Source organism: Grampus griseus, assembly GCF_964374135.1.
Source record: "Grampus griseus genome assembly, chromosome: 12".
Classification (NCBI taxonomy): Eukaryota; Metazoa; Chordata; class Mammalia; order Artiodactyla; family Delphinidae; genus Grampus; species Grampus griseus.
The window spans coordinates 76,330,891-76,344,405 of record NC_139006.1 but is presented as its reverse complement, the minus strand read 5'-3'; the positions used below and the strand labels follow the sequence as shown (position 1 = coordinate 76,344,405).

At 48.2% G+C, this 13,515-nt stretch overlaps 1 protein-coding gene across 1 annotated transcript in view; it reads right to left on the bottom strand.

The window, feature by feature from the left end:
- Positions 1-3,163: 3,163 nt before the first annotated feature.
- Positions 3,164-13,515, bottom strand: part of PHLPP1 (PH domain and leucine rich repeat protein phosphatase 1) — a 212,694-nt gene continuing 202,342 nt past the window's right edge. Inside the window, exons 15-17 of the mRNA XM_082668058.1 lie at positions 10,478-10,672; positions 7,858-8,086; positions 3,164-5,309 (exon numbers count right to left, since the gene is read on the bottom strand). Of these exons, the coding sequence (XP_082524184.1) occupies positions 4,134-5,309; positions 7,858-8,086; positions 10,478-10,672 (1,600 nt within the window). The 3' untranslated portion in view covers positions 3,164-4,133. The remainder of the gene's footprint in view (positions 5,310-7,857; positions 8,087-10,477; positions 10,673-13,515) is intronic.

Sequence of the window (13,515 nt, the reverse complement as noted above, 5' to 3'; positions counted from 1 at the left end):
GGGACCCAGAGCTGAGCACGCTGGCGGCTCTGGCTGGTGCTTCCTAAACGCGTGGCGTGAACGGACATGGTGGATCGGGTGGGTGTGAGGTTGGCTGTGGAGCTTGCCCAAAGCTTCGTCTGCTAGGTGTAGTTCCTGCTTTGTTACTGATCAGGGCAGTGGATCTGCCAAGCTAAGTCTGAACTTGGTTGCGATTTTGGTGAAGGTGGGGTGAGGGGACAACCTTGAGAGCCATCTTTCAAAGACACAGCAATAGGAATCAGTTCACCACAGGTGAACAACAATAGGGAAATAAACTTTGCACAGATCCATTTGCACAAAATGCATTTTGGGGGGATGAACTGAAAGCAAAAGAAATTCAATGGCAAGAAATGAGGAAAACCTATTTTTTCTACCATGACATCATCCCTCCCTCCTGTAACAGTTCCAACAGATGTTTCCTAGGAGTTTTTGGGTTTTTTCCCTCTCTGGGAGTTTTTAATTTAAAGAACTACTTTTTCTGTGTTCCCAATTATTTTCTGACCACCCTTAGTTCTTTACTTACAACAATGACAATACTTCCACTTACATAAGGCTTTACTGTCTACAAATTACGTGGTTTGATCACTTGGGAGGAAGGGAGGGCAGATACCACACTGTACAAAAACCCCACACTGTCCAAAAATTCTATTTCCTGACGTGTCCGAGTGAATTCAGAGTGCCTTCTGATGAGTGTTCGCATGGGAATTGTGCTTTGTCCCCGTTGGGCAGTGCCAGCAATGAGCTGATGTTGTCCTATTAGATCCAAGGCATATTAGGGGGTTTTTATTTATTCTTCCCTATGGGGAATGGAGAATTGGATGTTGGAGACTGACTTCCTCTCTCCCAGGTCGATGCTATGATTCCGGCTACACATCTTGATATGTCTGCACATCAGTGTCCCTAATATTTCTCTGACTACTTAATAGTGCTGGAGATTGCTTTCTGTCAGGTGTCTAGGAATGAAAGTAACTGAAACTTTCTTTTGGAAGAGGGGCAGGAGAAAGACCAAGAGTCATGCCCATTTGCACCCCAAATCTAATCTCACCAGCAGGTGGTGCTGTGACAAAAGCAATCTAGAGAAACCAGGTCAGATTGGGAGTCGGGGCTCCTGAGCCTGGCCCTGGTGCCCTCCGGAAAGCCACTATTCCGTGGGCACACACGTGGCAGCCTGTGGCTGATCCAACACCAAGCAACTTCCAGGGCCCTCGGTAGGGAGCTCTGAGTCTATTAGCAAGGCTGCGAGCTCTGTCAGAGCTTCCAGCCTCTTACCCACCCACCCGCCAGCCCTCTCCCAATTCGCTGGCCTTCCCAGCAGGAAGGACAGTGTGGGGCGAGGCTGGGGGATGCCCTTCCCCCTCATGCTCACCCTGGAGATCCCGTGGCTTTGAGGAATCTTCAATTAGGCACTTCACTGTTTTATAAGCAGTTCTGCATACATTATTAGATGCTACCTTGCTGAGCAGAAGTGAAAAGAAACTCCTTCTCAGGCAATAACTGGGAGACTCCTAAGCAAGAGCAAGGAGGCCTAGCAGGTCTCCGCGTCTTTAGCCGCTTAATATGTGCTCATCTCTTACTTTTGACCCACACGCCTATTTACCCCAAGCTTCCAAAGGGCAGTTTTGTCCTTTATCTCCATAGTGCCTTATATGCGGCGTGTGCTCAATGTGACTTAATGGTCTAAGAAACTGAGAAGCAAGCAAGCACTGAACTGGCGGCCTTAGGAAAACAGCAGCGCCAAGCCTGTGCCCCTTCTCCCAGTCAGCCACACACGTTAGGACGTGAGCTGAGCCCCCACTTGGGACTTGCTGGTCCCAGCAGCTGCCCCTGGCACAAGCAGTTGCTGTGGGACCCATCGTGGACTCCTCAAACTATTGCTGCCTCTGTTGGCCATGCTCAGGGCGAAGTGTTGGTGCTCCTCTGGAAGGGAGCTGCCGTGGAATCGGATCCGCACCGACCGTCTGGGCAGGCCCTGCTCCAGGCAACAGGTGAGCCCTGTCCACAGGGGATTTAAGCACCGAGGAGGTCAGAGAGCCAGCCCAGATCTTCTGTAGTGACTACGGCACTGGGGTGAAAACCCAGAGCCTTCCAAGTCTGCTCTGATCCACCTGGAGCAGAGGGACGACAGGGCGGCAAGGTGCTGCTGAGTGGGGCTGGGCGGAGGGACCCTCAGATGGTTTTGCTCCGGCTCTAGAGCAGAGAGCTCTGCCCGGGCTTGGGCATTCTAGTCCCTTATGGGCTGAGAGGAACTCAATCTCCTTCCACAGCCTTAGTGGTTTTCAAAGTACACAGTGTACAAGTAGCCTGACATGGAATGAAGAACGGACGTCACCAAGACAAGGAGGGGGGGGTCCTCTGATCTGACCACCCAGCGAGGGGACGGACAGCCCATTACTGAGTCTACAAGAAAGACTAGTTGCCATGTCCTGTCACTGAACCAGCCAGGTACCACTGGAGGGTAGATCTGAAGAAGGAAAACCATTCTACCTGGGAAGCTAGTCCACATGAGACAAGAGAGAAGACCCACAGCATCTCCAAAACATGGTTCACAAGATGCAGGGTCGGCGGGGAGGGGTGGGGCACTAGAGTCTGTAAATGGGGCCAGTAAGTCAGCTAGGAATACGGGATTTCCTAGTGGACCCCACTGCACTGACATTGCTGCTAGGGGTAGAGAGCGAGGCAACCAGCTCCGGTGTACATTGTTAATCAACCATACTCCAATTTTTATAAAAAGATCTATTAACATGTTCAGGTGATTGAGGGGGCCTTGAGAGACCTGGAAACCAACTTGGCTTTGTGGGAGTTTTCCAGGGATCTCCTCTACGCAACCTCATCTATTCCCCTTTTACCGTCTACCCTACACAATAACAAGAAGAAATAGAAAGGCTGTAAGACCAGCTACGCGTATTGTTAACCACAGGGTTGATTTCACTACGTTCGTTCAATGTAGGTTAGCCTGTTGGATGTTTTCCCTTAAAAAAAAATCAAAGTCGGAAATATCTGATGACCCCAAAGTTACATGCATTCATTCCAAACCCAAGCTGGCTGGGATCATCTGCAAGACACATCTGGCTCTTGAGACAAAAGCAGATGGGTCCAATACTTGTAAATTTTATATTTATTATAACAAAAATGACATGTTCATTTGTGCATTCTGCTTTAATATAACTCTTGGTATGTAAATGATCTAACTGAATTCTATACAGTCATGCTGATTGTGGCAGCAGTAAGGAACACAATTAAAAAGTGTCTACAAAAGAGGCTGGGTGGAAACAGGAGAGGAAGAAAAAGGGTCAGAGGCCCGTCGGGTGCAGGTTCATTTCCAGTGGCCTAAGGTCCACCTTATTTGAACAGCAATGCTCTCAGCAATGCTCAGGCTCATCATTCAATGAATTAAAAAGGTGGGGGGATGAAGGGGTGTGGGCAGGAAGGTGTGTCAGAGGGAGAGGGGAGGGAAGTCAGTTGTTTAGTCCCTTATGCCAAAACTACAAAACATGTGAAGCATCACTATACAACACTGAGCTATTTACAATAGAAATTTTTCAATCAACTGTTCTCTCAGAGAAAATTAGTGAATCCAGTGACTTAGGTCACCTGACAGAGTAAAGCAACTCCTAGGAGTTAGTCTCCGTATTCTACAAATGTCTATCATTTTCAAGACAAAAAAAAAAAAAAAAAAAAAAAGGCTTCCCCCCCCCGACCCCCTGCAAAGAAATACAGAATTACAGTATTATTAAATCATTTAGCACTGGCAACCTGCCCTGCCTTCCAGACAAACAAAACAACACAAAGCCACTTTAAAAAGTATTACATTATCATTAACTGTTTCTCTGTAATATATTAAACCTTTTGTTCTTTGTCTTTACACATCTGATATGTTAGGGGAAGAAGTTAACAAATTTAAATCATATTGGTACAGCATCACGAGAAGAAAAGTGGTAATTATTTTAAAAAATGACCAACAGAAGGGGAACCTACAGACTGGATGCAAAGACAGGCTGGGAAAGCGTCTGGGAGAAGGGTGTGGAGTAAACCCCTGGTTTAACGGAAGCCTGGGAGGCTCTGGCAACTCAGCCTTTGTTGGTTAGTTTATTTTTAAGCAGCGCGCGGGTGGGTCATAGCGGTGTGTCACAGCAGTCTGGCAGCTGGTCCCCCGGGCACTGCCGCGGCGGCGGCTGCACGTGGAGCTGTGAGGGCGGCGGCGGTGGTGGCGGCGGCGGCGGTGGCGGCTGCTGGTGTTTCATGATCTCTTTGACCTCCTCCTCCAGCTCCGGGGGAATGATGAACTGATCATCAGGATCTGGCTGAGCCGGGGCTGCAAAATAGCCCCCCGGCTTGCGGAGAGGCGCGTCCGTGGCCACCTCTATCACGTTGTGGCTCCGTTCCTGGGGCGCCACAGAGCCGTTAGCCCTCCGGCGCCCCATGGTCCCCACGGCGGCACAGTCCGCCCTCCGGGGCAGGGCCGGCTCGTCCTCGTTGGCGCTGATGACGATACCCTCGTCGCTAGCCTCGGCCGGCAGCTGCAGCAGGGGCTGCTGCCTCTCCTTCTCCTTGGCGCGGCCGCAGTGGATGTCCACCTCCACCTCCACCCGGCTGCCGTTGGTGAAGACGCCCTCGATGGGCTCTTCGTCATCGCTGTCGAGGCCGTTGTCGGAGAAGGCGCTAGAGAAAGTGGCGCTGGACAGCTGGCGCTGGAAGGAGCTGGACGGGCAGGCGGGGTGCAGCGAGCAGCGCGGCTCGCTGGGGCAGGCGGGGCTGCTCTCGCTCAGGGCGCCCGGAGGGGGCTCGTCCGAGGCCGTGGACCCCACCTCGCTGCTCATCTCGGACGTGGAGAGCTCGCTGCTCATCTCCGAGGCCAGGCCGCTGCTGGACGACGGCACTCCCAGCCCGTCGGCGGGCCGCTCCTTGATGACCATGCTGACGGAGGGCGGGAAGGTGCCGGGGCTGGGCGGCGGCACGGGCCCGCCGGCGCCGAGCTCGCAGCAGCAGAAGCTGTCCTCGGGGACGCTGAGCTGCACCACCACGGCGCTGACGCTCTCGCGGCAGCCGTAGCTCTGCGCCAGCGTGCACAGCTTCTTGGCGGCGGCCAGAGCGTCGGGGACGTTGCGCACGGCCCCCACGGCCTCCTCAACGGACAGGCTGTCCCACAGGCCCTTGCTGCCCAGGATGAAGAACTCGTCCTGCGGGGTCAGGGCCACGGACTGCACGTGGGGGCGGGGCACCACGCTGGGGTGCAGGAACGTGTAGCCCAGGACGCGCGTGGACTCGGTCACTCCGTTCACTTTGCCATCCTGGAAGAAGAGGGGTTTCCAAACAGACGTTACCACGGAGCACGCGGGGCGACGTGCGGCTTCCCTGGGGCCTCCTGCCTGGGGGACCACCGGAGCGTGACACGCGGTCCACAGGGGGAGGGGCTGCCCACCCTCCTGAGAGTGGTTCATGTCCACCTGTCATCAGAACCCTGGGGCAGAAGCCCGGGGCAGGTAAGAAGCAGGAGGGACAAATGGAAAGTATCTCAGTTACTCCCTTTATTGGGACCCGTCTATCTCCAAAGCAGACCATCATCTGACACAGCAACACGGCTGATTAGCGCCTCCTGGAACCCACGGGGGTCCCGAGAGGAAGAGCCTTGCTGAACGCGCCAATGCCGAGCAGCCCCCGAGGCAGGTGCGTTCCAGATAACGCCCGGAATCTTAGGTCCCTCCCCAAAGCACACCAACCATCAGGGGTGGTAATGTCTGAAGGTCCAGAAGTGAGGGGAGAGGCACTGTTTTAAACGTATAAAAACAATTGGTGGGGAAATCGTGGGGTGACTAGCTGGGTACAACTGATCGTGTTTGGAGAGGTAGATGCTTAAGGAGAAGTGCCAGGTCCTGCCGCTTCCCTGAACTCACTTCCCTGGCAGCAAATGGAGACGACAAAGTCTCCTGCTTCAGTCCAGCCGAGTTCACGCCACTTACACCACGAACCAAAGTTTCAGACCACTTGCCGATAAAAAGCCTTTACTGTGAAGCTGGAGGAGAGGAGGGGAGATAACCCCAGGGTGTACCTGCTCGGTTCTTTATTCTTCAAGTTTGAGGTTCTCGGGTCTAGGACGTGCCTCTACATGCCCCTATTTTTAACACCTTTTCCAGAGGAGGCTCCATTCGGACAACTTTTATGTGTGTCTGGGATGAGGGAATAGTGATGGTCTAACCATCTCCCTCGAAGCAAATGTTTCTTCCGGAGAATACCCATTCCCTTCCCAACCCTACCACGTTCCTTCATTTGGAAGTACATCCCCCAGCTCCGCAGACAATCCCGCCACGCAGGCAGCACAATTCGAAGTAAAATTACTAAAGCAGGGCTTCAAGCACAATTTTCAACTCTCTTAATTCTCCTAATATATTTGTTCTTCCCCAAAATGTGGAATTTCGGCAAAAATTACCCTCGCTGTTCTGCCCAACCCTTTAAGATCTCACCACATCAGAATCAATGATTTTGTCCGTGTGTGTGTGTTTGGTGGTGGTGGTGGGGGGCCATACCTCAAGGCAGCGAAATTAAAGAAAACCAACGCAGCAATACAGACAAAGCGAGGAAGAGGGAGGCAGAGAAAGCAGGAGAAACCTCTGAAGCACCAACTGTGACGCATTTATGTAGCAGAAATGGTTAACCTTTGCATCGTGTAATGTTGAACATTTAATTCAATACGTTTAATAATTTCATTCTACCCCATCTGAGACTGTCTAGCGTCCATTTTAATCCTCTCTGCTCTTAGAACAAGCAGGGAACTAAAATCTACATGCGGCCTCCTTCGCCAGACCCTCGTGGTGGAGCCCAAGTCTTTATCTTTCTCATGGCCCTTGGTCAAAGTCTACCGGCAGTCACAGTCCTTCTCTACTGAGCTGCAAACGTTCACCACTGTCTACCGGAGCTACAAATGCTTCCAGGGGTTTTATCCACAAGACTGGACACCTCCTGGGGGCAGATGTGTGTCTCCGGGGATCACGTCTGTAGCCCACATCACGTTTCAGGTGTGCAGCAGGTGAGCCACACTGTAGGATGAGCTAGTGAGTGGAGCACAATTCCTCCAGCCCACTTCGGAAGCTGCGCTACAGGGAACCTTCTGTCACGAAGACTGACACCCGTGTTTCTCAACAGCGGCACTCTTGACATTTTGGGCCAGACCATTCCTTGCTGTGGGGCTGTCCTGTGCACTGTAGGATGCTTCGCAGCATCCCTAGCTTCTACCTGCTACACGCCCCAAGCATTTCTGTTGTGACAACAACAATGTCCTCGGACATTAGCAAGTGTCCTGTCGGGGGGAGAGGGCCCCTGGCTGAGAACCGCTCACTGCCTTACTCAAGTGGAGCAGATGGCATGAACCAAAGTAACTCCTCCTTACACGTACACCGATGCGCACACTCGCCTCGTAAGACAGGACAGACACACGGCTATGCCCACTTTACGGAGGACGAGTCTGAGGCTTCAAGGTTTCAAGGTCGTAGCCCGCAAGCTGCAGATCTAGGACAGGAGGACCAGCGGCGTGACTTCAGGGCTGGAGGCTTCAGCCCCCCGCCGAAGCACCTCCGAAGAGCGGCTGTGAGGATGAGACGGTACCGTGGCACAGCCCTCGATGCGGAGAGGCCGTCGGTAACTATTTTATCACTCTGTATATTGTAACGTCTCCAGACACATCACACGCAGAGTTTGCTCTGTGCTACTCCGGATGTGGAGTTTTAATTTTAAACCAACTGCAATGTTTAAAGAACGTCCTTTGGTGGGAAATGCTGTCTGGCTGATTTTGCCACGACCCTGGCCCCGTCCTCCCCCGTCCTGAGGAAAGTCCCTCTTCCTTACCTCCGTGATAATGGCCTTGTGCCGTTTGATTCTCTTCAGTTCTTCCTCACAGCTCATAACGTATGACCTGGACAGAGGCAGCGGCTTCCCGTTCCGACACAGAACCGTTTGGCACTTGCCCACATTAGCAGAGGTCAAGGTGAAGGGTCCTCCTGGGTCCACAGGGTCATGCTTGATATGACAAAGGACAGCAGCACCTCCAAGTTTCTGCCCAGCAGTTCCAAGCTTCCTGGAAAACGAAGAGACAGGGTAAAAACCCACACACACCCGTCACGTGTAGTTTTGCCAGACTGTACCACTGGACGGGGCTAGGAGGAAAAACAGAACTTGGGGCTCCACCAGGCCTCTTTCACCAAAGCAGGCACTGCTCAACTCAGGAAAAGAGCCTGTGGAATCTGACACACACATACACACACACACACGGAGAGGTGTCTGCTCACAACTGGGGCAGGTGTCACTTCACCACGAAAGACCCAAGGAGCTGCCGTGGAATCAAGGAGCCCTTATCCTGCTGCATCCAGCCTGCCACTCCCGAATCGGCATGCCCCAAAGACGGGGAATGACCGCTTCTTTCTTCATCCCCCTCTCTAAATCCCCTCTGCTCCCGAGAGAGGACAGCCGAAGTGACCACTTAACAGGAGCAGGTGTAAACACACTACACCCACTGACACTTCAGAATTACCTGACCACCCTCTCTATTAGGATGCTTTCAAGTACTGGACCATTCATGTTCTTGTCCTATACAGTGCAGACTTTCTAGATGAGTGATGTCTATTCTAGAATATTCACAGAAAGGACGTTCTAGTAATGAAGCTCCAAAGTGCTTTTATTCACCATCAGTCCATACACGTATTGAAAACACAAGACACCTGCAAGTTCTAACAACCAAAAGGAGGTAAGAACTCTTATCAGAAGCCCCACAGATGGCAGTGCCTCCCAGACAGATCCTGAGTGGTACAGAAGGTTAAGATGGACAGACTCCCCTGTTTACAAGGGCAGACCCTGTCTAGGTTAGGCAAGGGGCACCATTAGCGATGCAAACCAGGGCTGCCTGTTCATATAAATTAGGATGTCAGGCACAGAGAACATACAGTTCTCCTGAGGACTGAAAAGATCACCACGCACCCCATATCCTGTTAACCAATAGGGAAAATAAGAGGCAAGCAAATGACCTACAGATGGGCTGACAACCTGGGTCTCTAAACTCCAACTTCTGCACATCTACGACCGGACTGGACTTTAGGCCCTGCCAAGGCAGCACTGCTTTCCTCCTGTCAAAGGCACAATGATTCCTCCCAGCAAAGCCAGAATTAGGATGGTACTTGTGAGAAGTACAGCTAGTAATCAGAGTTTGAGGTTCTTAATTCTTATCCAGTGTTTGGGGGTCTATAAAAAGCAGACGGCTTAGGAGTGTGTGAAGGGTGTGTGTGTGTGTTATGTGTGTCTGTATGTATGAAATGTGTTTGCTTTTTTCCTAAAACAAGATGGTGGTCAAAACAGAAAAGTAGAGAGATGTGTAGATAGATGTCCCTGTCTTATACCTTATGGCATTAAGGTATTTAGAACAATGGCTGGTATATATTAAGGGCTCACTAAATATTAGTTATCAGCGTCAATTATTAACTGCACATGCCCACTGAGAATCTGAAAGACAGGTGAGTCGAGCAGCAAAGAACCCCACTGGGCTTGCCTCTACTGAGCTCTTCAAGAGTATTCATGACTTAGGGGAACTTTCAAGGCTTCTCTGGACCAGCATTCCTTAGCAGACACTTTTTCTACTCCTGTTGCAAAGATACTTCCTCTGGCAGATTATCAAGGCAGGGAAAAGGGAGAGAAAGAGAAAAGATAGTCATTGTTCCCATGACCTTTAGAGCGCTCTCCACTTCCTGGTCCCACAAGAGCAAGTGTTTGCAATACAATATTAATAGGCAGTTCCTTTACAACCTACAAAGCCTTTAAAGTGACAAAAGAGCGAGCAATTCTTCGAATGTGGGAATGCTCACAACATGCGGCCCTCAGAGTTAGAAACAACATTCCACAACTTCCACGGTGACCAAAAGCTCTAGGGGATGGCCTAGGATTCTACTAGCAACACTGTCTGAACATTTAATAAAGGGGGAAAACAATATATGAAGAATGACTTAACTCCTGGCCTAAGATTTGACCATCTCAAGTCCTCAAAGGTTGGCACTTCTTGAATCAGTGACAGTGCTCCATGAGGGGGAACAAACCGAGATGGAAACAGTCCACTGCAAAGAGCAATCCACACGCCAGAAGGTCTAAAGAGCGTCTGGCGCTCACATGATTTGGGGTGAGGGGAGTGTGTCGTAAACAATCTGGTGAAAATCTGGAATCACGACAGGCCTGTGAGACCAGTTCTAGGAGAAACTGAATTCCTGTCACTGACTCGGCCTCCAACAAAGTCGTCTGAACACCAGTGTGTCTCAAACGGAACACAGTCCAGCCCTGATACTTGGGCAAAACCAAATCGCCTGAATGCATCTTGAATAACGCATGTTCGACGATAGGCTTTGAGATTACTGGACACCTGTTTTTCTAACCAGATGGCAAACACTCAAAGAAGAGCAAGAAAACACAGGGCAGGTGCTCTAAGTTTTACCTTTGCATAACAATGAACGTATTGACCATGTATTCTTCTTCGTTTTTTGTTTTCTGCAGCTCTTCTGCCAAAATGTCACTCATGGTACACTGGAGAAGGTAGGGCACCTCCACGTTCCGGTCTCCATCAAATACACCATACAGGGCCTCCCGGTTGTCACGGAAGTTATTCACCGACAGGGCTGCAACACACAACCTGCAAAGCAAGAATGCTTTTGTGCTAAGTTGACTCATCTTTCCTTCTCCATGCCCAACCCAGCTGTGTTTTTTTCAGATTTGCTTAAGCCAGTCTTCTCTCTTTCTTCATGACTCCACATAGATTAAGAATAGGTAAACTAACCCCAGCTAATTTATATCAACTAATTTCTGTGAGTGAAGAAAAATGATAAGCACATATTTATGCTTCATGGCTTTCCCCCACTCTTCTGATGATTTTATTTTTACATGGTAGTGAAAGAAAGACAGTAGGAGGCATGGGAAATAACACCAGATTATGAATGCATATGTTCACATTCATTCACAAAACATTTATCAAGGAGAACTTCCACATGGGGCAAAAATGGAGTAACAACTAAAACACTAGGAAAAGTATATACTGATGGGAGGAGAGCTGCACAGGGCGCTCTAGAGGCCTGCAGAGTCTCTCCACTTAATCAGACTCTTTCCAAGTAATTTAACTGTGTCCCATAAATTGTCCAAAATGAATAAAAGACTAGGGGAAAAATTAAAAGCCAGGGCATCATTAAGTGGTGAGATGACTTTAAGCAGCCCATCACACGGGGGAGTGGAGTCTTCGAAAGAGAAGAGAGACAGACAGAAAAAAGTTTTGAAGAATCAATGGATGGACATATTTCAAATCTGATGAAAACTATAACCTACAGAGACAAGAAGCTCAACAAACAGTAAGTAAAACAAGAAAAAAACTTAACTGAGGCACATCAAAATCAAATTGCTGAAAACCAGGGATAAAGGTGGGGTCTGGGGAGTAGAGAACAACATATCCTACAGAGGAACAAAGGACGAATGACAGCAGAGTTCTCATCAGAAACAATGCAGAAGACAGCGGAGCAACATCTTTAAGGTACCGATAGGAAGAAACTGTCAACCTGGATTTCTAAACCAGTGAGAACAGCTTTCACCAGTAAAGGTGCAAAAAAGACATTTTCAGACGCACAAATAAAAGACAACCAGTACAAGAAATGTAAAAGGAACTACATGAAACAGAAGAAAATGATACTACCAGATGGAAATGTGGATAAAAGAATGAAGTGTATTGGAAATGACAAATACGTGAGTAAATATAAACATTTTCTTTTTCTTATTTTAAAAATCACTTTAGAACAGTGGTTCTCAATGGGGGAAATTCTGCCCCCAGGTGACATTTTGGCTTGTAACGATTGGGAGTGGTGGTGATATTGACATTTATTGGGTACAGGCCAGGGGTGCCGCTAAATATCCTACAACGCACAGGACACCCCCCTCTTTCCCCTGCCCCACAACAACGAAGAATTATCTGGCTCAAAATGTCAATAATACTGAAGTGGAGAAACACTACTTTAGAATAACTGTTTAAAGTAAAAATTATAACAATGTATTCTGGGGTTTATAACAAAAGTAGAAGTAAAACATATGACAGCAAGAGCAGAAAGACTGGGAGAGGGGAAATGGAAGTACACAATGTAAGCTTCTTATAATATATGTGAATTGATATATTACTTGAAGGTAAACTGTAATTAATAAGGTAAAGGTTATGCTATAAACCCTAAACAAACCATACACACACAAGGAGAACTAATAAGAATAAAGGAGATAAAGTGGAATAAGAAATATTCAATCCAAAAGAATGAAGAAAAAGAGAAAGAGAATCAAGAACAGATGAGACAAGCAGAAAACAAATACTAGTAAATTGGCAGATTTAAACCTAACCATATCAATAATTTCATTAAATATAAAAATGGTCTAAACACCACCCAAAAAGACAGAAAGTCAGATTATATAAAAAGGCAAGATTTAACTAAATACTGCCTGTAAGAAATACACTTTAAACATAAAGAGACAGGGGCTTCCCTGGTGGCACAGTGGTTAAGAATCTGCCTACCAATGCAGGGGACACGGGTTTGATCCCTGGTCTGGGAAGATCCCACATGCCATGGGGCAACTAAACCCATGCGCCACAACTACTGAGCCTGCGCTCTAGAGCCCGAGCTCTGCAACAAGAGAAGCCCCGCAATGAGAAACCCATGCACCGCAACGAAGAGTAGCCCCCCTCGCTGCAACTAGAGAAAGCCCATGCAGGAATGAAGACACAACACAGCCTAAATAAATAAATAAACAAATAAATAAATGAAACACACTTACTAAAAAAAAAAATCTAGATTTATTTTAAAAATAAAATAAAGAGACAAATAGCTTAAAAGCAAAAGGATAAAAAATGATATACAGTGGGCCCTTGAACAATATGGGTTTAAGCTGTGTAGGTCCACTTATATGCTGACTTTTTTCCTCTAAATACTACTACAGTACTACACAATCTGTGGTTGGTTAAATCTGCGGGTGTGGAACCTCGGATACAAAGGGCTGAATGTAAAGTTATGCGTGGATTTTTGACTGTTTTTTGACCCCCGTGTTGTTCAAGGGTCGACTATACTATGCTAAATACTAATCAAAAGAAAGCTGGAATAGCTACATTAATACCAGACAAAATATATTTCAGCACAAAGAATATTACAGAAACAAAGAGTCATTTCATAATGTTAAAGGGGTCAGTTTGTCACAATGCTATAACATTCTGAATGTTTATGCACCTAATAACAGAGCTTGGAAATACATGAAGCAAAAACGGAGAGAACTACAAGGAGAAACAGATAAAACTAGAGTTACACTCTCTCAGTCACTGATGGAAAAGTAGACAGAAAATCAGCAAGGATATTTAAGACTTGAACAACATTATCAACCAACTTGATCTAAATGATACCCTACCCAAGATTTTTTCCAAATGCACACAGAGTATTTACCAAGATAAACCATATTCTGGTCCAG